At 48.4% G+C, this 23,274-nt stretch overlaps 1 protein-coding gene across 7 annotated transcripts in view; it reads left to right on the forward strand.

Annotated features, from left to right (window-relative positions):
- Positions 1–23,274, forward strand: part of Ralgps1 (Ral GEF with PH domain and SH3 binding motif 1) — a 269,430-nt gene that overhangs the window by 54,567 nt on the left and 191,589 nt on the right. For all 7 annotated transcript variants that reach the window (XM_008824977.2, XM_017796233.2, XM_017796226.2 and 4 more), the window contains exon 4: positions 7,310–7,360. In XM_008824977.2, the coding sequence (XP_008823199.1) occupies positions 7,310–7,360 (51 nt within the window). The remainder of the gene's footprint in view (positions 1–7,309; positions 7,361–23,274) is intronic.

The raw sequence follows: 23,274 nt of genomic DNA on the forward strand, positions 1-23,274 counted from the left end.
CCCCCTCAGTTGTCTCTCCCCCCTCACCCCCTCAGCTCTTTAGAAGCGCTGTTACGACATAGAACCTGCGGTTTCACTGCCTTCCTTCTCCACTGGAATAGGGAAAAGCACTCAGGGACAGGCACTGACTTGTCTCTTACTCCCTCCCCCCCATGTCTAGAATGTGTCCGACTCATAGGTACTCAGTAAATGTGTGGGATGAAAGAACTCAGTCCTCACAACATACTGGGAGGCATCTCATCAGACCTTCTGAGAGGGACCAAAGCCCCAGAGGTTCTTACCCGAGTCGGTCCGTGATGGCGTAACTGGCCTAGAGCCCTTGCCTACTTCATGTCCACCTGACGCTGAGGGGCCAGAATGGGAGCAGTTCCCATGATGGCACCTGCCGTGTCAGATCCAGCACCGCGTGTGCTTTTCCCGGTTTCCATCTCACAGTGGCCTTGTACACCAGGTGTAATTATTATTCCCAGTCTACTGGTGAATAAGTCAATGCCTGGAAAGCCTCCTTTGTGCACAGACTGGGGCTGGCTAACACTTTAGATCAGTACCTGGCCGTCTGCAATTTCAAAGCTCCAAGAACCATGTTAAAAAGATTAAGAGAACGGGAGTTTCTTTAAATTAAAGTGTATATGAGCAGTCTCAAAGACAGCTGACATGGTTTTGAACACTACATGACGCCAACCCAGAAGAGAGACATGGTCAGTTAGAAGAGATGCCTTCACCATGTCTCCTCCAAAGGCTCAGGAAACCACTCACAACAATGATCTAAAGAAAGTGATTGGTTTCAGATCCAGTACCAAGTGGATCTTCAGATCATAGTAACTTGAACAAGTTACTATGAGAACAATGGGGAGTAAACGGGTCTTGTAGAGTCTGTAGCGTGAGCAGAGGAAACTGCTGCAGGCAGAGGTGCTGCAGCGATCCTGTGTACATGACACTGTGAGATGCCAACAGCATCAGCTGGAAATGGGATCATTTCAGAAACCAGGCGGCAGAGCTTAGGAAAGAAGTGAAATAGAAGAAAAATCCTTTAGGGAATGAAGATTTTACTAGAAGGAGCAGAGGAGCAGTAATCATCAGAACTCAAAAATATATAACGGAGGAAAGTTTTTACCAGAATAAATAAGAACACAAATTATCATAGTACTTTGAGAAAAATGACAATATTTGAGAAGATGCAACAGGCAAACAACAGGAATCACTGAAAGGGACAATAAAAAGGCCGTGGAATGACATACTTAAAACTGTAAGAACAAGTTCATGAGACGCTGGAGAGATGGCTGAGTGCGTAGGAACCCTTTCTGTGTAAACAGGGGCCTGAGTTCGGATCCTAGCACCATGTAACAAGCTGATGTGACCGCATGTGCACCTGTAAGCCCAGTGCTGTGTTGGGTGGAGGCCGGAGGATCACTGGGGCTTGCTGGTCACCAGCCCAGCTCCAGGTTCAGTGCTGACCCAAGGGAATAAGGTAGAGTGACAGAGCAGGACACCTGACCTCCTCTGGCTTCCGCATCTGTGCACTTGTACACATGCACACCCATGTGGCATACACTACACAATATGCATCATGTTTATATACATACATATGCAGTCTCTGTCTCTCTGTCTTTCTGTCTCTCTCTCTCTCTCTCTCTCTCTCTCTCTCACACACACACACACACACACAGAGAAAATGTTCATGAAATAAAAGGTTCAGAGTTGTCTATTGAGAACTCATGAAGCTAGTGTCAACTGCAAATGACCAAGACCAAACATGTTCAAGGTAAACCACTGGATTATAAAGGAAACATATCTTTTGTGCATCTTGGCAAAAACCTTAAATGACTTAAAAGGGAAATAAAATTAGATTACCACACCTTTTCTCTGGATGGATGTCTGAAGGCAGGATGGGTCACCAGCAGCTCACTCTGCTTGTGTCTCCTCAAACTGCCAGGATCTGTCTGGAAATATGGGCTGCACATATCTGGGCAGCATTCCTGTCAGTGCTGAAGGACCTGGGCCTCATTAGATTGGACTAAGTAACCTTTCTTGAATGTATTATTGAGGACCAGATGCCCGGGAAAAGACCTTCTAGGTCAATGCATGTAGATTTCATTCATTACTTCTATTTTTTTTTTAATTAAAATGTTTCTGAGAGAGGGTCTCTGTGTTGCCCCAGTTGGTCTGGAACTCACTGTACAAACCAGGCTAACCTCAGTCTCAGAGATTTGCCTGCCTCTGCCTCCTGAGTGCTGTGGTTAAAGATGTGCACCATCACACCTAACTGTCATTCATTACTTTTAATAGCCGCATAATATTCCAATGTGTGAAGAATCATAATTGTTAAATCTCTTTTCCAGAATTTTGAAGCTACAGTTAATGGTACAATGTATAGACATATTGCTGTCTGTGTCTATGTTGGATTATGTCACCTAGGTCTATATATAGTCTTATGTGACAGTGCCACCATCAGGCAGCATCAGAATAATTGGCAATTTAGATTGTGATCTGTGTATCAAACAGCGTTGTTTCCTGAAAGTAATTTTGTTCTGAGTTTAAATATGAAGATGGTCTGTCTTTCTCTTAGGAACATTTAGAGGGGAACACATACATACCTGTATCTTTCAAATGGCTCTAAACAATGTACTACATGAGGCATACAGATAAAACATGGGGAGATGTGGCACTGGTCATGGGGCTGGGTGAAGGTGGGGTTCCTCTTCCTGTTTCTGCAACTCTTTCATAGGTTTGACATTTAAAAATCACATTTTATTTCTTTTGTGTGCTTCTGTGGGGGAATTGGGGGGATGGGTGCACATGTGCTACAGCCTGTGTGTGAAGGTCAGAGGACAACTTGAGGGGGTTGGTTCTCTCTTTCTACCATGTGAAGTTGAAGGGTTGGACTCGGGTCATCAGGTTTGGTCGCAAGTGTCTTTACCTGCTGAGCCCAGGTTTGCCATTTTTTTTTAAGTTAAAATTGAATTTTTATTGAGTTAACTGCCAGATTCCTTTCCCAACAGAACAAAGCAGATCATTAGTACTGCTGGTGTTTGTATGCTCCTGTGTGTGTATGTGTGTGTGTGTGTGTGTGTGTGTGCACGCACACACTCATGATGAGTGCATGAGGGCCAGAGGTCAATGTCAGGTGTCCTTCCCTATCACCTGTCATCTTGTTTTTGAGACAGTGTCTCTCCCTGGCCTGGAGCTGACAGATTAGGCTAGACTGGTTAGCCAGGGATCCCGGGATCCTCCTGTCTCCATCTCCCAGTACTCAGATACAGGCACATGCTGCCACATCCAACTTTTTACTTGGGTGCTGGGAATCAGAACTCAGGTCCTTGTGCTGTGCAAGCACCTTACCCACTGAACCATCTCCCCGGCCCCCTGGTATGTTTTGAGAAGAACATCTGAACACACTTTCTGACTTGTGGTTTGAACAGAGATCAGGATATTTGGATTGTGGCCCATATCTTCAAAGAAACATGATAGATCAGGTCACTGTTTAATAAATCTCCTGGAAATTGAGTCTTGAACTCTGGAGCTGATGGTGGGTTGGGAAGGAAGTCTCATCTTCACATCAGCCCAACTTTGGCTCTTTTCCTAAGTGACATTACAAGCATCCTGCCAGTCTCCACCAGACAGGAGGAAGATCTCCAAGGCTCCTGAGCTTTCGGCTCAAATCTGCTGTTTTCACAAGGCCTGTTCCCCTGTTCGCCACATGGAGAATTGAGCCAGATGTGGGGAGCATGTGGCCAGCAGTCCCAGTGTGTCTAGCAGACAGGGTGGAAGTCTTTCTGTACTGCCTAGGATGGAGCTCTGGGGACCATGGGTCTGCAGCACTCACTCCACTCAGGTCAGGCCCAGGGTATGCTGATGTCCTCTGCCCCTTGCCATTGTCGAGGAAACCAGGGACACAAGAGCTCCAGTTCCCTCAGGTGTCTCATTGATCCTGGAGCCATCTCCCATCAGTGTGCATGGTTCCATCAGTGACACAGCCACCCCGTGCCCTGGACAGGCAGGAGGCTCACCATGCAAGCTGCTGCCCATTTCCCTCTGTTTGACTCCAAGGATGGCACCCTTTGGCCGTGTCCTGTAGTTCTCAGCAATCCAGTAACCCTGGACTACCTTCAGATCATGCTAGAAGCTGACCACAGTGCTGTGCCTAATCCCTGACTGTGGTCACTGTGCATTGCCATTTCCTCTAGGGTTTTCTAGATACAAGAGTTTTTGATAGTTCAGTGTGATGACCTCCTTTTAGCTTTCTTTACGTAACTTTTTTAATTTTTAAAAGTATTTTTATTGTATGTGTATGTGTGTATTGCCTGCATGTAGGCAAGTGCACCCCTGTTGTGCAATACCTGCGAAGGTCAGAAGAGGCTGTCATGTCCCCTGGGGCTGGAGTTACGGACAGTTGTTCGCTGCCATGTGGGAGCTGGGATTCAAACCCAGGTCTTCTGCAAGAACAGTCAGTGTTCTTAACAGCTGAGCCATCTCTCCAGCCCCATCTCTACATAACTTTTGTGCATGGATATTCAACCACGCCAATGGGCCCCGATTTCCAAGCTCCTGGACTGCTTAGAACTGTAAACTTGCCTGCTAATACACGAGCCTGTCTCTGTAGCTGCACCCCCTGCACCCTGCCCCCCCACAACTTATTGAGTATTTGTCAAACACCAGGCATTCTGTATCCCTTATTTTGAATTTTTACCAAGATTCTGTAAAGTCGTCTGCATTTTCTAGATGTGGTCATTGAGACTGGGAGAAGTTGTCAGATGTCCAAGCATGTGTTCAGACACACCCCAGACCCTGGGAACCACAGAATCCCAGTATGTCCCACTGTACTGATTTGGCCTTCTGTGTTGAAAAGCACCCAAAGGCCTGTGACTCTCATTGTCTGGCCTATCATGGAGTCATGTGCTAGCTGTCACTGGCTCCTGTGTCTCACATGGAGGTTGGTAAGTCATGAAGTCACCCTGGCCTGAAAAATGGTCAGCAGCAACACCTTCCTGCCTGTCCTCAGACGAGCTTCCGATTCAGGCCTCCATTGATGATGCTTCTGCTGGCTGTGGGGAAGAGCCAGTTCTTTCCAGTCTGCTGAGGATTAAGACTAGAAAGAAAACAGCAGAAATAGGGTGGCATGTCAGGTTATTCTAGAAGTTTCCAGAGCTGGCTTTGAGCTTCTGTTCTGATCCCATCGAGGGTTGGTGTCATAATAAACAATTCGGGGTCCCAGACTGGTCTGTGGAGGCATCTCAGCAAAGTCTCTACCCTGTAATTTTGGGGAAGCACAGACTTAAGAAATGTAATTTCTTTGGGCTACTGTTTATTTAAATTTAGAGTAACAGATAGTGCCTCCATCATGCTAATTTTTAGATAGTGTATCTACAACTTTTTAAAACTACAAAAGTAACTCACACTTAAAACTTATAACATAAACATTTCCACACTAAAAATGTTCCCCTTACTCCCCGCCCCACCCTCCAAATAGCTGTGATCAATCCTGAAGTTGGAAGTTCATCTCACAATCACAAAGAATGAAGAGGAGGTAAGGGTGGGGCAGGTGTTTCAGAAATTTACCCCTGTCTCTCACCAACAAAAAAATCAAGTTGAGATGGGTTGCAGATTTAGATGTGAGACCTGAAACTGCCAGGAAAGAGCATTGGGGAAACTCCTGGGGAGGTTGGAACAGGAAGAGCATTGGAGAAACTCCTGGAGGTTGGAACAGAAAGAGCTTTGGGGAAATGCCTCAGGGTTGGAACAGGAAGGGCATTGGGGAAACTCATGGGGAGGTTGGAACAGGAAGAACTTTGGGGAAATGCCTCGAGAGGTTGGAATAGGAAGAGCATTGGGGAAACTCCTGGGGAGGTTGGAACAGGAAGAGCTTTGGGGAAATGCCTCGGGTTGGAACAGGAAGAGCTTTGGGGAAATGCCTCGGGGTTGGAACAGGAAGGACATTGGGGAAACTCCTGGGGTTGGAACAGGAAGAGCTTTGGGGAAACGCCTCAGGGTTGGAACAGGAAGAGCATTGGGGAAACTCTTTGGGGTTGGAACAGGAAGAGCTTTGGGGAAATGCCTCGGGGTTGGAACAGGAAGAGCTTTGGGGAAATGCCTCGGGATTGGAACAGGAAGAGCATTGGGGAAATCCTGGGGAGGTTGGAACAGGAAGAGCATTGGGGAAACTCCTGGGGAGGTTGGAACAGGAAGAGCTTTGGGGCAATGCCTCGGGAGGTTGGAGGAGCAAAAATGCACACAGTAGAAGAATGGGTCACATCAGAATACTAGACTGTCAGAGGAAGCCAGCAGGGTGAAGAAACAGCCCACAGAATAGGAGAAAATATTTGCAAACTATACATTTGATAAGAGGTTAAATCCAGAATATGCAAAGAACTTCAGAAAGCTCAGTAGCAAAAACCCCAAAGCACACCAAAACAAATAACTGAATTAATCAGTGGGCAGTAGACCTTAGTGGACTTTCCCAAGGAAGGCAAACAGATGGCCAACAGGAATATGAAAAAACGCTCACCAACAGTAGTCATTGGAAGACGGCAAATCAAAACCACAAGATGATCTCTGACTCCAGGAGAAACACTGTCTACAAAGGATGAAAGATAGGAAGTTGCTGGTGAGCGTGCAGAGAGGAGGGCACCCTTGTATGCTGCCGGAATGCATGCTAGCATAGCTGTTCTGAAAAACACGAGGAGGTTCCTCAAAATTAAAACAGGATTACCGTAAGACCCAGCAGTCCTCTATGGGGCATGTCTCCAAAAGGAGCAAAGTCCCCACTCCTCTGTTTATTGTAGTATCATCCACAACGTCCAAGAAATGGAGGCAAACTAAGTGGTTAAACCTACACATAAGGAAAATGTGGTACATTCAGATGCCAGGATGCTATTCAGCCATGAAAAGCATGAAATCTTGTCAATGGAGGCAATGTGGCTAGAACCAGATGCATATGTTAAGTGAAACAAGCACAGACAGACAGGTGCCATGCAGCCTCCCTCATACATGGAACATACAAAGCCCATTTCACAGAAGCCGAGGTGGAATGTGGGTTCCTGAGGCTGATCAGAGGAGAGACGTTCCAGTGTGGTGACTGTAGACAGCACCTTGTACTTTGTCTGTGAGAAGGCGGGGAGGAAGGATTCTGAACATTTCATCATGAAGCAGTGGTAAATGTTGGAGAAGGCAGATGTGTCTAACCTGATTTAAACAATACATACCACATACAAGTTCCAACCATCACATTGTTCCCAATGAATATCTAAAACACATATGTTTTCATGTATTAGTTTAAAAAGCCTCTGACACCTGTGTTTCTTTTCTGTTGCAGAGCCAGATCACATTGATGGACATCCCTGTGTTTAAGGCCATCCAGCCAGAGGTCTGTACCTATTGATACTTCATCCTCTTCCACTGGAGCTGGGGCTGGGAAGGGATGGTCCAGTCATTCTCAGTCTCTCCCTTGAGGCCACATAGAGTCATGTGATCACTTTAAGTCTCTTCCTATTCCTGTTGGTACCCCTTTCAGCCAGGACTGTGGGTTCTGCTGAGAAGTCCCTCTGCCTGGCCTGGACTGGCAGAGTAGACAGGCCCAATCCCTGAGTCTTTACTCTGCAGTGCCCTCCTCATCCTCGGCTGGCCTGACTGAGTATTCACTGTAAAGAAGGCATGGGAAGGGACGCTTTCTAGAGAGCTTTCTTTGTGCTGACCCTACATTCTGGCAGTTGCTTTACTTCTGGTTTTCAAACTAGTTGTCACAGCAAAACCCTTACATGTTTATATTAAAAGCATATGTACATATTTAGAAATAATAAAGTTGATTTTGGTCTTTAGAAATGAAAATTCTTTGGGGCTGGAGAGATGGCTTAGTGGTTAGGAGCACTGGCTGTTCCTGCAGAAGACCGGAGTTTGGTTCCCAGCACCCACGGCAGCTAACAGCCCTCTGTAACTCCAGTTCCAGGGGCTGTGATACCCTCTTCTGACTTCCTGGGCATTGCATGCACATGGTGCACCTACATACATGCAGGCAAAACACTTGTGCACATAAAATAAAAATGAATAAATTTTTAAAAAGAGAAAATTGCCAGGCGTGGTGGCACACACCTCTAATCCCAGCACTTGGGAGACAGAGGCAGGCAGATCTTTATGAGTGTGAGGCCAGCTTGGTCTACATAGTGAGTTCCAGGACAGCTGGGGCTACAGGAAGACCCTGTCTCAAAAAGACCAAAAAAAAAAAAAAAAAAAAAAGAGAGAGAGAGAGAGAGAATTCCTGAAACCATCTGGCAGTTGGTAAGGAGGTAATAGAAATCCATTTCAAAAAGCTGAAGGTAGAAAAGAAACTTCCCAGGGGGCCACGGGGCGCAGCACGGAGCTACCTGAGCCCAGAGCTCCTGCAGCTAGGAGAGCCCCAGGGCATGAACACCCCTACTCTTCCCCTCCCTCCCCTCTCTCACCCTCTCTTCTGCCTGCACATGTGGCCCAGTTTAACCAAAGAGCCCACATTTACAGCATCCCAGACCCATAGATTTGTGTCCAACCCAGCCTAGTCATGTGTCCATTGCTCAGTCACCTGAGGTCAAGAGGCCAGGTCAAGTTGAGCAGACCCTGTTCAGACATCTGGCCTTGAGGCAAAGTACAGGCAGGGAGACAGGTCAGAAAGGCCTGTGTAGCTGTGGTGTGGACCAGAATAGGCCCCACTTTACAGTGACGATGGCTGCCTCTGAGCAGAGCCAGAGTGTCCAGGCCAACCTTGAGCTGCACTCATACACATTAGAAACAGTCCGTACTGCTGGTTGTGAGGACGTGACCGTGGCTCCTGCTGGTGTGGGTGTTGTGTTCATTGGGTTTGTTTGCTGCTTTCAGTGGTGACGTCATCTTTTTCTGTTTCATCCTAATAAGGATCAATTCAATCTTCCTAATTCACAGCTCTGTCTCTTAAAGCTTGTTGGCTTGAGTGAAAATTGCCTTCTCTCTCTATTTCCTCTCTCATTTTTAAAAAAATATTTTTTTGGTTTTTTTTTAATTTATTTTAAAATTTTATGTGTGCATGTTATGCCTGCATATGTGTAAGTGCACCCGTGTTGTGCAGTACCTGCAAGAGGACAGAAGAGGGCGTCAGATCCCCTGGAACTGGAGTTACCGATGGTTTATAGCTGCCGTGTGGGTGCTAGAATTCAAATCCGGGTCTTCTGCAAGAACAGCCAGTGCTTGTAACTGCTGACCCATCTTTCCAGCCCCTTTATTTTATTTGTATGAGTGTTTTGCCTGCATGGGAGTGCATCCATGTCATGCAGTGCCCAAGGAGGACAGAAGAGGACATCAGTCCCCTGGAACTGGAGTTAGAGATGATTATTAGCTACCATGCAGGTGCTAGAAATTGAACTCAAGTCTTCTGCAAGAGCAGCCAGTGCTCTTAGCCCCTGATCCATTTCTCCAGTCCTTCTTAGTTTTTAAGACAGAGTCTTATGTATCTCAGGTTGCTCTTGAACTCACTGTATTGCCAAAGATGACTTTGGACTCCTGATCCTCTTGCCTCCACCTCCTGAGTGCTGGGATTGCAGGTATGCGCTGCCATGCCTAGCAACTGAGGCTGATTCTGATCCTGTTCTCTCGGGTTTGATCTGGAGCCCTTTAGACGTTTGGGACTTTGTTATTCATGCTGAATGTCAAGAATGGTGGCCCAGCCTACCAGGTGGCTGACCTCACTGTCCAGGCTAACTGTGGGAAGGAAATAGGGGTTGGGGAGCCCTTCCTCTCCAGAGAGTCAGCAAGAGTCAATGAGACTCTTTCTCAGAGGACTGCAGCATGGAGGGCACCTCACCATGGAGGGAGCCTCACCACGGAGGGAGGCTCCTCATAGAGAGAGCCTCACCACGGAGGGAGGCTCCTCATAGAGAGAGCCTCACCACGGAGGGAGGCTCCTCATAGAGAGAGCCTCACCACGGAGGGAGGCTCCTCATAGAGAGAGCCTCACCACGGAGGGCACCTCACCATGAAGGAAGGCTCACCATGAAGGGAGGCTCACCATGAAGGGAGGCTCACCATGGAGAGAGGCTCATCATGAAGGGAGGCTCACCATGGAGAGAGGCTCATCATGGAGGGAGGCTCACCATGGAGGGAGGCTCACCATGAAGGGAGGCTCACCATGAAGGAAGGCTCACCATGGAGAGAGGCTCATCATGGAGGGAGGCTCACTATGAAGGAAGGCTCACCATGAAGGGAGGCTCACCATGGAGAGAGGCTCACCATGGAGGGAGGCTCACCATGAAGGGAGGCTCACCATGGAGGGAGGCTCACCATGAAGGGAGGCTCACCATGGAGAGAGGCTCACCATGAAGGAAGGCTCACCATGAAGGGAGGCTCACCATGGAGAGAGGCTCATCATGGAGGGAGGCTCACTATGAAGGAAGGCTCACCATGGAGGGAGGCTCATCATGGAGGGAGGCTCATCATGGAGGGAGGCTCATCATGGAGGGAGGCTTACCATGGAGGGAGGCTCACCAGGGCATATCTTTAGGCTGTGCTCAGACATTAAAGCAGGTATGTTTTCCTTTAATAACTGGGTTTGGAGATGTGCTTCTCAGTTGTTGCTGCCCCTCAGAATCACCCAAACAGCCTTTGAAACAAGGGGTTTCCAGACTGTCACCCCTAGACTGTGGGATCTGCATCTCTGGGTGGGACCTGAACCCAGTTGCAACATTTTGTAAAAGCTGGCTAGGTGACTCTGACACAGACTGAGGATTCAGAACCAAATCTTTGAGGTATCTAGAGCAACCCCAGACTTGAACTTCTCAAGTTGTGACCTGTGAGCTAAAAATGGAAGTGTTCAGTCCTCACTGTCAAAACCATAGTTAAAAGGAGGAGCCTGGAAACTTCCCCAGGCTTTTGCTACTGTTGTTACAGTTAGCAGACTGAAAGCTGGAATTTTTCCTCTTGGGGATGCCTGCCATGTTGTGGGAGGACCACCCTAGAATGTCAAGGGCATGAATAAGGCAGTTGTATGTTTGGTGTAGGTAAGACTTCCCAGGAAGCAGAGACCAGTGTGTAAGAGTTAGATGGGCACTGGAGTGGCCTGGGCTCCTAAGCCATCCGGAGATTCCAACCACCTGGGTTAGAGAGGGGCTGGGGTCTTCTCAATGATTCAGAGTGGTGCAGAGGAAAGAACTGTGGTAGTAGATGATCATAAAACCAACAGCAGTGTGCTTTGTGAAATTCTGTCTGTTCGGTATTTGTTCTTGCCTGGTTATTACGATTACTCTGAGTTGAGACCCACATAGATGCTATAGATAACTGTAGCCATGGACCAGAACAGTACTTGACCCATTCCTGCCTGAGCCCTGCCGAGTACAGAGCACAAGGCTCCTGCTTCTGCTGATGTGCATATAGCTCTCACATCAGGGTTCCTGTGTGTAGGAAATACAGTTTCTGAGCCCTCCCCAGACCTAAATTTTTTTCCCAAATAGGGTACTGGTGCTGGTTGGGTAGAGAATGGTGATGTGGGCTTTTAGAGTTTCCCTGGGAGGTGTCAACTGTTTCTCCTGGTTGGCCATTTTGCCAGGGGCCTCAGATCTCCACTTCTTCCACATCCGCCTCCCACCTTGGGGAATTGTCAACACGCTGTTTGCCAACTGTGTTTGTTGAGGAGGAGCTGGGGTACATAACTTGATAAAAGGAGTCTGGGCAGTGCTGTGATTCCTGCCACTGGAGGTCTAGCTGCAGCTACAGAGAGAGTCAGATGTTTTTGGATGGTATCCAGGGGTACCCACCCACACTGGTATACTATGGAGACGTTCACTAAAGTGGGGAGGTGGGAGAGACCTGAAGCCCCATGAAGGACCCAGCCCTACAGGTCCTTGTGTTTCTGGTGCTGCCAGGAAGGCAGCTCCCTATAGTACATGCAGAGCCCTGCCAGCTCAGACCCTTGCCTCTTTGTCCCTGATTGGTTTGCAGCCCTCTACACCTGAATGCCCAGTGACCCATTGCCTGAGTTCAGGTTTGTGAGCAGGTGGGTACTGATAAGGACTGTTACTGGGCAGCCTGGGGTGGTATGGCTCTAGGTCAGGTGCCTTGAGTGGGGGTTGCTTTTGATGTTTGTGGCCACCTTATGATGGAGCTGCTATTGCTTGCTTTCCTTATAGATCAGGGGAAGGAAGTACTATAACTCGCTCCACAGGTGACATGTCAGTCATCTACCACTGTGTAACATGTTCCTAAACTGATTGTCTTAAGACATCTCCCAGTGTGTGGATCCAGGAATGACTGACTGGGTGGTCCTGGTTCAGGGCTTTGCAGGAGACTGTAGTCATGTCACTGACTGGGATTGCGGTCACCTGAAGGTGCAGCTGGGTGGAGACCTGCTTCTTCTGTTGCGCCCATGTGATATGTGGTGAGTTGGTCCTGACTGTTGTCATGTAGAACCTTCCCACAAGCACTCAGGGATCCTCATGGTATAAATATATCCTTGTGGCACAGTGGCTGACTTTCCTAGTCACAATGACTGTGACCTGGCCGTGAGAATCACACCTGCCATTCCCACAGCATCCTCTTAGTCTTACTGATTGGTCTTATCCAGCAAGGCAGCTTATTACACAAGGGCTGAGCACCTGAAGTGGGAATCATGGGGACAGTTTGGTACTGGCTGTCTTGGGGAGTCAGTGTGATTTCAGTTGTTTGGACTTTGGTAAGTACTTCACCTGAGTTTGTGTTCCCTCATTCATGGATTGTGTTTAGGATGGTGAATACATGCAAAACACACACAGGAAGACTTAACTGTGACTGCTTCCTGATGTGTGGTCCATGTTGGGCATTGTGCTTAGTGGTCAGAGACTATCTGTACCACCTTATTTAACTCTCAGTTTACCTTGGGATAAGTCCACTTCCAGGTTGTGAGGTAAATGCAGGAGCTACTTGTCTCACTGAGAGTGATGGGAGCCATGTTTACCATCCTTGCAGCAGCATCACCATTTGGAACTATATTTGCAGTTGTTGCTGTTCGCGCTGTAATTGTGATTATCACCCATCATGACCTTCACAGGGTCTGGGTTCACTCTTGAGTCAGCCCCCACCCTGCCACTCTCCTGTCTTTCTGCCTCTCAATCCTCTTCCTCTCCCCCTCTTCCCCCCTCCCCCCCCATTTCTTGTTGCAGTTTTGGATACATAGAAGTCTCTATAAATAGTGGTAAAGTGGGCCCTCAGATTAATTATTAGAGTTGTGCTATATTTGATCCATGTACTGCTTTGTTTATTTCTTGGAATCTCTGAAATCAAATGCACGGCATCCCATTATTTCCTCTCTTAATCTTCAGACCAACTCTTAAAGGACAGCTCTTTCCTAACACTAGCTCAGTGGAGTTGTCACCCCAGCATCAGCAGGCATCCTGGCATCAGAGGGGAGGAACTTGAGATTTCCAGTTGTCTCAAAGCAGTGAATATACCACTGTGGTAGTGATTACAGCTGGTGGCAGTTACAGACCACCTCAGTCCCCGGATTACCCCTCCAGCTTGTTCAAGGCCAGGCTGCTGCACCATGCAGTGCTTCATGTTTTGAGTACTCCACTCCCACTGGTAACGTAACTTGCTTGCCTATCTCCTGTGTTCTTTCAAATGCAAGTTAACCAGAAGACTTGCTTGGAGTTGGGTCTTTGGGGAAAATGTTTCTTGTATGCTCTGTGGCTTTTGATGCAGCTAAGTAGGGTGCAGCTGGCTGTCCTGTGCTACTGCTGTGCTGTAAAGGTTGACTGGGGATTTCGGGCCTGATTGCTTCATCCCTTCACAGTCATGCTCCCGTCTCCCTTCCATCTATGATTTCATCTACTGATGATCTTGGCCTGGATCAAGTGGTGTATTAGGGATAGCAAAAAATGATGATCTTTATAAGTCCATGATTTCTTTATAGCTGAAATTCTTAAGATCTTTCTCTCATCAGCTATTTGTAGATAAAAGACAAGATATTTAAATTTCCTTTAATTATCAATTTTTAGAGTTAGTACTTGGTGGGCCACTTATAAATGGTGGTAATGATGATGGAAGATGATGGTGGTGGTGATGATGATGATGGTAATGTGATAGTGGTGTTGATGGTGATGGTGATGATGGTAATGATGGGGATGGTAGGATGGTGGTGTTGATAATGGTGATGATGGTGATGATGATGGTAATGAGGGAGATGGTGGTGTTGAAGATGGTGGTAATGGTGTGTGTGTGTGCATGCAAGACACATACGTTGTTTTGTTTTGGTAAGCAGTCCCTCAATTGTAATGAACCTGTGGGTATTTATATATCCTGTGTGTTTCAGTCAGTTCTAGCACATTCCTTTTGGCTGATGGAGCCCTTTGATGTTGGCTCCTGGTCTTTCAACACAGCCCTGCTGGTTTTTGACAACTTCCTTGCTTTTGATCCCAACAAGATGTCTAGGATTTTATTCAGCTTTGGAGCTGCAGCCTGGGTCAGGCTTTCCTTCAGGGCTAGGGGTCTCTTGTGTTGGGATGATGCAGAAGGCAGTCTGGGTGGCAGCTGCTGATGCTGCGGGTTTACTATCATTTTAGCTCTTGTTGGTAGATTGAGCAAGGATGAAACTTTTTATTTTATTTTTATTTTATGTGTATGAGTGTTATGCGTGCATGTATGTAAGTGCACCTATGTCATGCAGTGCCTGCAGAGGTCAGAAGAGGGCATCGGGTCCCCTGGAACTGGAGTTATAGATGGTTAACCACCATGTGGGTGCTGGGATTCGAACCTGGGTCTCCTGCAAGAACAGTCAGTGCTTTTAACGGCTGAGCCATCACCCCAGCCCCTGGGACTGCTTTTAAAGAGGAAAATGTGGACCACCCATAGTTAGGATGAGCATTATTCTTCCACACGTCTTCCCTCTGCGTCCTTGCCATGCCATGCTGTGGGTGGCAGACGTTTCTTCACCCCACTGACTTTGGACTTAGCTCTTCTGAGTTTTGCCAGGGGAAATGGGCAAAAGCTACTGCACAGATGCTGAGCTGAGGTGGCAAGAGACTTGGCAAGCTTCCTCTAGGCCTCTTGGAGCCTCTACTGTCCATGATGCACTTGTGGCCATCGTTTGCTTAGCTTAGCATTAGTTCCCAAACAACATAATGGCCCGCACTGAGCCAAAGCTGGGCTTCACTAACCAAGCCCAAAGGCACCCACAGAGATCAGCTAAACTGCATCCCTCTGCAGACCTGAAAACACACTGGTGGTAACTACCTGAGGACTGAGTGGGTTTGTTACATCCCATTACCATGTCCCAGCAGCTGACTCGGTCTTCCCACCTCTGATCTACCCTTAGGCTGTGACTTAATTCTCTTAATTTCATGTATTTTATTCCACAGTGACAATTTTAGTTATTAACAAATTTACTTTTTTGTTAGTCTATCATTCTCCCCTCCCCCCACAGAGTTTGAAACAACGCTGTCAGTATTATGATCAACCAGTAACTGACTGATTCAAGTTTCACATTCTGTTTATAGTTGGTTCCCTTCTTTCTGGCATCTCACTCTCTCCTTCTCACACACCCAGATGGGCCTTCATCCTTGGCTTTGCCCCCCAAAGGTCCTTAGAAGAGGACAGTCAAGTGCTAAAAAGGAAGTCTATGCTGGCCAGTTCTGAAGGTCTGTCCTCCCGAGAGGCCCTGCTATAATCCCAGTGCCTGGAACCCAGTCACTACTCAGTGGGTGGACATTGCACTGAATGTGGGGGGCGGGCAACTGAGTGAGGGAAAGTGTCATGGCACTCTTCTGGCTCCGGGTCAGGTCCGTCACTGAGGATGGGCCTGCTCAGGCCATCACCAGGGTGCTTGCTTTGCAGCATGGCCACATTCCCCAAAGCAGGGGTTCTGCCTGGTGAACTCAGCCTTTCGATGATTTGAATTTTCAAATGGTGCCCATCACTGGCTGGAACTGTGGCACATTGTGTTTTCTGCTCATCTCTGTGAGGGAACTACAAACGCCTCACCCTAGGATTCAGAGGAAGCCTTGCAGACACTGAGTTATGAACTGGCAGAGCGTAGGGAAAGTAGAAGTCACAAGCATGGAACATCACTGCCCTGGTCCCTGGTGGCTCTAACAAGTAACCAATTTTATCAAGAGTTGCCAAGTTACTACAGATGTAATTTTGTGGCATAACCACTCACAGCTGAGTTTAGCTCATGTGGTATGGCCTAGGAGCCCATGGTCGGCAGGGTAGGCTGGATAGATTTCTGACTGCCAGGCCTTGGGAGATGCTACACCACGATGGGGTCTGTCTGAGGGGTCCTGGTGGCAGCAGCCTGCTAATGGGACATTGTAGGGTAGCATTTTTGTCCCTGCTAGTATTCCCTACCCAATCTATCATGCCCGGTTCCCAACCCACAGAACTCAGAGCCCCAGTAGTTCTCAGAGGCCAGTCTAGCGTCAGACTGTTTTTGTCATTCCTTTCAACATGGAGCAGTACCAAGGCAGGTCTGTTCTCAGAATGTGCTGGAAATGGAAATGGCTAGGCAGTGCTTAGCCCAGAGTCTTTTCAAAGTTAAGCTGCTATTCTCTAACCCTGCTATTCTCTTACCTAACAGAACTAGGTTGAGTCTGGCTGTGCCCATCCTAGCTCAGAGACTTTGGACAGTTGCTTACTCTCTGTAAGGTTCAGTTTCCTTATGCATAGTAGGGAAAATCTTGGGGCTTCTACCTTACAACAGGTACACAGGAACTTGGGTCAGTGCTGTGTATCAAGGTCCCAGTAGCTTGTGGCCACTGCTTCCCATTGCCCAGAGTCTGAGCTGGCTCTGCTTATTGTGGATGTCACTGCTACACAGAAAATTCAGTAAAGCCTGCACTAGAGCCCGTGCCCTGGAGGATGCAGCATTTGCGTGACAGAGTGCCTCCCCAGACCTGCTGTCCAGTCGACTGGCACACTAAGGTCTAGGAGAGACTTGCACCATGGTGCCCAGAGGGCCCTGGAACCTAGAGGAGACTCAGTCTACCTTGGAGTGGGTACATTGCCCCTAGGCCTTGGGAGGTTGGAAGGAATCTCATTGGTGATGCAGGGGATGGAATGGGAATTTGTGTATTTTTTTCATTGTTGTGAAAACATATCTGACAAAAACAACTCAAGGAAAGGAAGATTTATTTTGGCTCATGTTTGAGAGTGTAGCCAAGGTGTGGTGGCGGGTGTGTGAGGCAGCTGGTCACATGGTATCTATAGCCCAGAAGCCAAGAGATGAATGTTCCGCTCCTCTCTCCTTTCCATTCAGAGCTGGATCCCCAGGTCATGGGATGACATTGTCCACATTGAGGGTTTGTCTTCCCACTTGAGTTAACCCAATCTAGAAACATCCTTGGCAACTTCCCCAGAGGTTTGGTACCTAGGTGAGTCTAGATCCTGTGAAGTTGGTAATGTTAACTATCACAGAATTTAAAAGGGAGTTTTGGGCAAAATGGAAAGACAGTGTTTGGTAACATGTAGTGCTGCTCTGGTGCCTGGTGTTCTGGGCTTTCCCCCATCCTGTGCTCCTCCATTGCCAAGATGCTGGTGGGGGCCAGGGCCTTCCCAGCAGTCAGTGTGTCATTTCCTTACCAACTACAGCTGGGGCAGAGGCGAGTAGCTGGGTGTCCGGCAGGCTAGGTATGGAGAAACCAGCTGGGGCAGGCACCAGGTACCTACGCTCCTCCCAGGCGTGCTGCCCCCAGCCATGCTGCCCCATCCACTTAGGTTTCCAGTAGTGAGATTCACCTTTGCTCACTCGTGCCTCAGACTGTTGTGCCAAGGTCAGAAAGGCAAGGATGAAGGGGACCCTGCCACAGCCCAGCATGAGGCAGGTATGCAAATAATCAGACATACAGTCAGGCATTGGAGAGTTGGCAGTGAGCATGTGTGTGGGGTGATGGAGGGAGCCAGGAGGGCCGACGAAGCAGAGCACTGCAGAAGCGGAGCCACAGGTGCATGTGGTGTCTGAGGGCTGTGCGGGTCAGGTACCACAGAGACCGGACCCAGGTCTCTCCTGCAAGACAAGGGTCACGGCTCAGGTCGGAGACTGATGGTGAGGTGCTCAGCCAAGGAGGGAGCAAGGGAAGAGCCTCAAGGCTCAGGTCAAGGCGGACCTGGCTCTAAAGTCTGAGCTTACCACTGAGGGACTTTAAAAGAATGGCAAGGGCAGATATGTTTTAGGAGTCCACTCTGAGAAAGACCCCACTGGAATCGGGGAGGGTAGTCAGGGTTTTTTTTTTCAGGGTTTAGAAAAGCAGGATGACTGGGTGGCGATGGGGAAAAGGCATCGTATGACATGGGACTTGTTTCAAGGCCACTGTGAAGGCCAAGAAGAGAAGCAGGCTGTGGTCATGGAGGGGAGACGTGACTGTGGCCTGTGCATCTTGGAAGAGGGAGGAACAGGGGTCTGGAAGGCAGCAGGACATAAGACAGGAGATAGGAGTCAGCAGTGTTTTGCCTGTGGGGAGAGAAGCCAAAGGGGCCAGAGGGGAAGGCAGTGTGCAAGGCTCAGGAAGGAGACTGAGAAAGTAAAGCAGGGTAGGAGTTGGGGTGGGAGGGACCAGGAAGGCATGGAGGGAGGGAGAAGGGCTTCAGAGTTGGAGGCATTCTGGTGACTGCTTGTGGGTGATGGCTTTGCTGTGGGGTAACTGAGGCCTGGTGGGCCAGGGTGAGAGGGGACACCAATCAGATATTGCAGCCCACGATACGAGGGCAGGGAATCCCCTGAGATGAGGGCAGGAGGAGGAAGCGTGAGCTAGAGCTAAAGGTAGGAGAGCAGACGGCACTGTGGAGGGGACCCATAATCAGGAAAGAAAGGCATGGGCCTGGCTTGTGAGATTCAGGATAGTGGGAACCATTTACTAGCGCCTGCCCCTGGGCTGCAAGCATTGGCAAGGCAGGGGAAGTCTGGGTACGCACAGGGCAAAGGGAGCATTGTGTAAACAGGAGGCATGCCTCTGTGACTTGATTTCCTTCCCCTTCTTTGGAACTTGAGACCTGACTACCATCTGTTAGAGCACTTTCTGGTGTGCATGTAGGCTGGCGTATGGGAACTGAGGGCCCAGCACAGTTCCCCAGCTGGGCACACTGTGGCTCAGGGAGATGATGCTGTGGGTCAGGACCTGACCCTCTGGCCTATTGTCTGGCTGTGTTGCTTGCTGTGAAGACATGGGCATTCCAGAAAGCCGAGGTCAGTGTTGGATGTGGGACAAACCCTGTGTGTCCTTGCTTCTCCTTGGAATCACAGCGTCTGGTGTCTGGAGACGGGGTGTGTGTGTGTGTGTGTGTGTGTGTGTGGCGGGCCGGGGTGGGGGGGGGTTGGGAAGTGCCGCCAGCAGGCAGTCATTTGTGGAGAGATCAGTTTCACTGACATCACTAAAACCCCTCTGTCAGGTCATGTGCTGGGCAGTTTATGCAGACCATTTCCCTCTGCTTCATCCCAGCTACGCCACGACCACTTCTCCCATCAACAACAGGGCCCAGTCACGTGTCCCCACATCAGCTCTGGCCTCGTTCTCTCGTTCTCTGCTTTGGAACCAGAGGCATCTTTCTAAAGCCCAAATCTGGTCATCTTCCTGTCCTGTATCGTATCTTCCCTGCTCCCCTCTGCTCAGGGGACAGAACTCCTGTTTCAGCACCCTGTGGGCTCTCTGTAATGGCCAGACCAGCACACCAGCACCCACCCCATTGTGTTCCCCCTGTATCTGACATGTCCAAGTGGCCCTCAATAGGTGGGGTGCAGTTAGAACTTCATGTCAGTGTGGCTTCCCCTCACCCATTCCTTATAGCCACCCTTGCCCACTAGTATGAATTACAATTAGCTGCTGTCTGCCTCCCTCCTCAATTGTAAACTCCAGGAACACAGGCATCATACTAGGGCTCTTCACAGATCTCCTAGGATCTAGCACAGTGCCCGAGACTTTGCTACAATGTAATGATAACAATAAGGCAGGTCCCCATCCCACCTGCTGTCTATGCAGCGCTGCCTCCCTTTGTTAGAATGGTGGAATTAGGAGGGAGAATGACCCAGTTGTCCTCCAGTTGATGCCAGTGAGTGCCGAGGAGCCTAAGCAACCACCTCTCTGCTTGAGTTCACGTTTGTTATTTGCTCTTCATCTCCTACTGATCGCTCAGTCTGTGGTAATGATTGCTTGTCACACTGGAAACACAGTGGAAGAGGGTTCTCCTCAGTCCCAGGCATGATGGAGATGAGATAGAGGTTGGAGTCCCTTTCTGGGCCCGGAAGACCTTCCCAAAAGGTGAGGACAGGGCCTGGGGCACAGGGGTCAGGTCTGGCTGTAGACACAGGCCAGCGGCGCATCAGATCCAGGGAGGCAATGCTTTGTAACTTTAAGACTCATTTTTTTCTCCCTTCTTGAGCATGGATATGACATGAGTGCTGGTGAGAAACCAAATTTCCTTTTAAGTGAATTAATAACATGAAACAGAGCCTGTGCTGAGCAGCTGTTTTCATCCACCGGGCTTGGTGCCTGGTTGTGATTCTGTCTGCAGGGGAGGGAGGGTTGTTTGGGATCTGACTTCAGGAGCAACTGCATGATTTCAGGCAGTTTGGTATGAGGCGGGGAACCCCAAGCCCTTGCTGGCAAGGTCCTCGTGAACCTGCCTTTGCTGTTCTCTAGCTGTGGGGGAAAGAGCGAGTGCCTCTTCCGGCATCTTCATTTCCTTGACTCTCAGCAGTGAGGGACCCACCAGATGACTCAGCAGGTAAAGGCACTTTGCCGCACAAGCCTGATGACCTGAGTTCAATCCCCAGAACCCACATAAGGGTGGATGGAAAGAATTGACTCCACAAAGTTCTCATCTGACCTCCACATATGTGCTGTGATACACGTGCCTCTTCCTAACACGTGAGCACGCACTCACACTAGATAGCAGTAAGATCTGTCCCCGTAGTGTGATGGGTAAAGGTGATTTGTATAGGCAGAAGGCCCACCCACAAATCATTTCATTTTGAGAGGAGATATAATGAGAAAATGGATAGACAGTGCTAATAGGCTAGCCTCAGAAAGCTCTGCCTGGCTCTGTGTCCATCTCCCCACAGGTAGGACCTTTTCTGTCACTGCTGCGTCCCCTACTCTGAGTACAGTGCCTGGCACATTATCTGATCATTACTGGTCAGTACTTACTGGATTGATGACAGGCAGATAAAAAAGCATTTTTGTCTGTGTGACAGAAAACTTAAGCACCTAGGCCCTGGAAGAGAACGTTCTTGGTTTGTATCCACGTGACCATGATCAGTCACATAGCCCCTCTGAGTCGGTTTTCCTGTCTGCAAAGTGGGAATGATGACATGACTGCTGAAGACTGAGTATGATATTTTTGTCACTTTCACTGAGGCATCATATAAGGGTTCTCTAAAGGAGCAGAACTGAAAAAATGGAAAACCATACACACGCACACACATATATATGAATAAAAAACATATATATGTGAAAAACAGATATATATATATATGGATGAAGATTTATTAGATTGGCTTGCAGGACAGAGTCCAGGTAATCCATCAATGGCTGCACCACACTGGAGAGGCTGAGAATCTTAGTTGCTCAGTCCACGAGCCTGGGTGTCTCAGCTGTCCTGATCTGGCGCTGAAGGCTAGAGGATTCATGGAGAGCTGCTGCTCTTTAGTCTGTGTTGGAATCTGAAGAGGTTGGTTCTACAGTCGACATATGAATGCCACAGCAACAAGACAGATAAACTTGCCAGTGAGAGAGAGAAGGCAAGCAGGCAAAAAGCACTCCCTTCTGTCATGTCCTTTTATATGGGCTGCCACCAGAAGGTTCCGCCCACACTTAGGGTGGGTCTTTCGGCTTAAAATAATCTAATCAAGAAAGTCTCTCACATTTTAGTTATTTCCAGATCCAGTTAAGTTGACAACCAGTATTAGCTATTATAGGCATAACTGACAAAAACCAAGCGTAGCAAAGCCAACAGTTTGATGAATTTTGATCCAAGTATATGTCTGGGAAACCATCACCTCATTGATGATAAACATACACCATCCAAAGATTGCCTCCCGGCCCATTGCACCCACCCTTTCTGCTCTAGCTCCCCCTTTCCTTCTCTCTAGTTCCCCTCTTTTGCTTTAGTCCCCCTTCCCTCTACTTCCCCCACTTTCCTCTTGAAGTCAGATGGTGTACTTGCATAACATTTTTTCACTTCAGACTTTTGGCTCTTCTTTGTGTGCAATGTGAAGTTTAGAAAGTCTTGGTGCTTTACAGGAAAAGTCTGCTAGGATTTTGATGGTGTTTGTGTTGAATCCATAGGCCAATCTGGGAAGAATCAACATCGGCGTAATGATACTGAGTCTGCAGAACCATGGACACCATCTGTTCCAGTTTTCTTTCTGTTCCTATAACAAATACCATGAACAAAAGTAACAGGAGAGGAAAGGATTTATTTTAGCTTTTAGGTTACAGTCTCTCGTGAGAGGAAGTCAGAGCAGGAACTGAAGCAGCAACTTAAAGCAGGAAGCACAGAGGCATGCTGCTGTGCTCACAGGCCCCTGCTTAGCTACCAAACGTAGCTAAGCCCCAACTGGCCCAGGGAATGGTGCCCCCCACAGTGGCTGGGTGCTCCTGCATCAATTAACAATCAGAATGGTCCTCACAGACATACCCTCAGGCCATGTCTGATCTGGGAAATCCCTCAATTGAGGCTTCCCTCTGAGATAACCCTTGGTTATGTGAAGTTGACAGTAAGGTGACTGGGACACTGTGTCTCCTTGTATTTTGATCTTATAGGTGCACCATGTGTCTCCATGTGTTTAGACCTTTCGTAATTTATTTTAGTAATGTTCTATAGTTTTCAGTGTATAAGTTTTATTGTAAGAGTGAGACCACGGAGGACAAGTCAGCCTTTGGGTTGCAACAGCAAGAGGTTTATTTAGGACACAGGTACCTGTGGGCACAAAGTCTCCTCGGAGGACTTGCGCGCCCCAGGTTGAGTTCAGGGGTTTTTTATAAGGCAGAAGCAGGGTACAGAAGCAGAAGTGCGGTTATTGGTTAATTTCAAACACACATAGTAATTTCACCAGTAATTTCAAAGGTATGCAGAGATATGGGGTAAGGGCAGGGGCCGAGGGGAAGTGGGATTGTTAAATGGGAGGTGACCTCAGTGACACCGATGTTTAAGATTTCCTGGTATCGGGCCCTCAGGGGGGATCAGGAGTTCTGACCGTAAAGCCTGTTTACAGCTTGATCTGTGAAGCTTGACCGGCGCCTGCCTGTCTTGCAGCCTTTAGATAAGGTTGGTCCTGGTTTCTGTTAAGTTTTAACAAGTGGGCTGTGGGCCCCTGAGCACTCATGG

This window comes from Nannospalax galili, unplaced genomic scaffold (assembly GCF_000622305.1).
Source record: "Nannospalax galili isolate Female #2095 unplaced genomic scaffold, S.galili_v1.0 scaffold290, whole genome shotgun sequence".
Lineage (NCBI taxonomy): Eukaryota > Metazoa > Chordata > Mammalia > Rodentia > Spalacidae > Nannospalax > Nannospalax galili.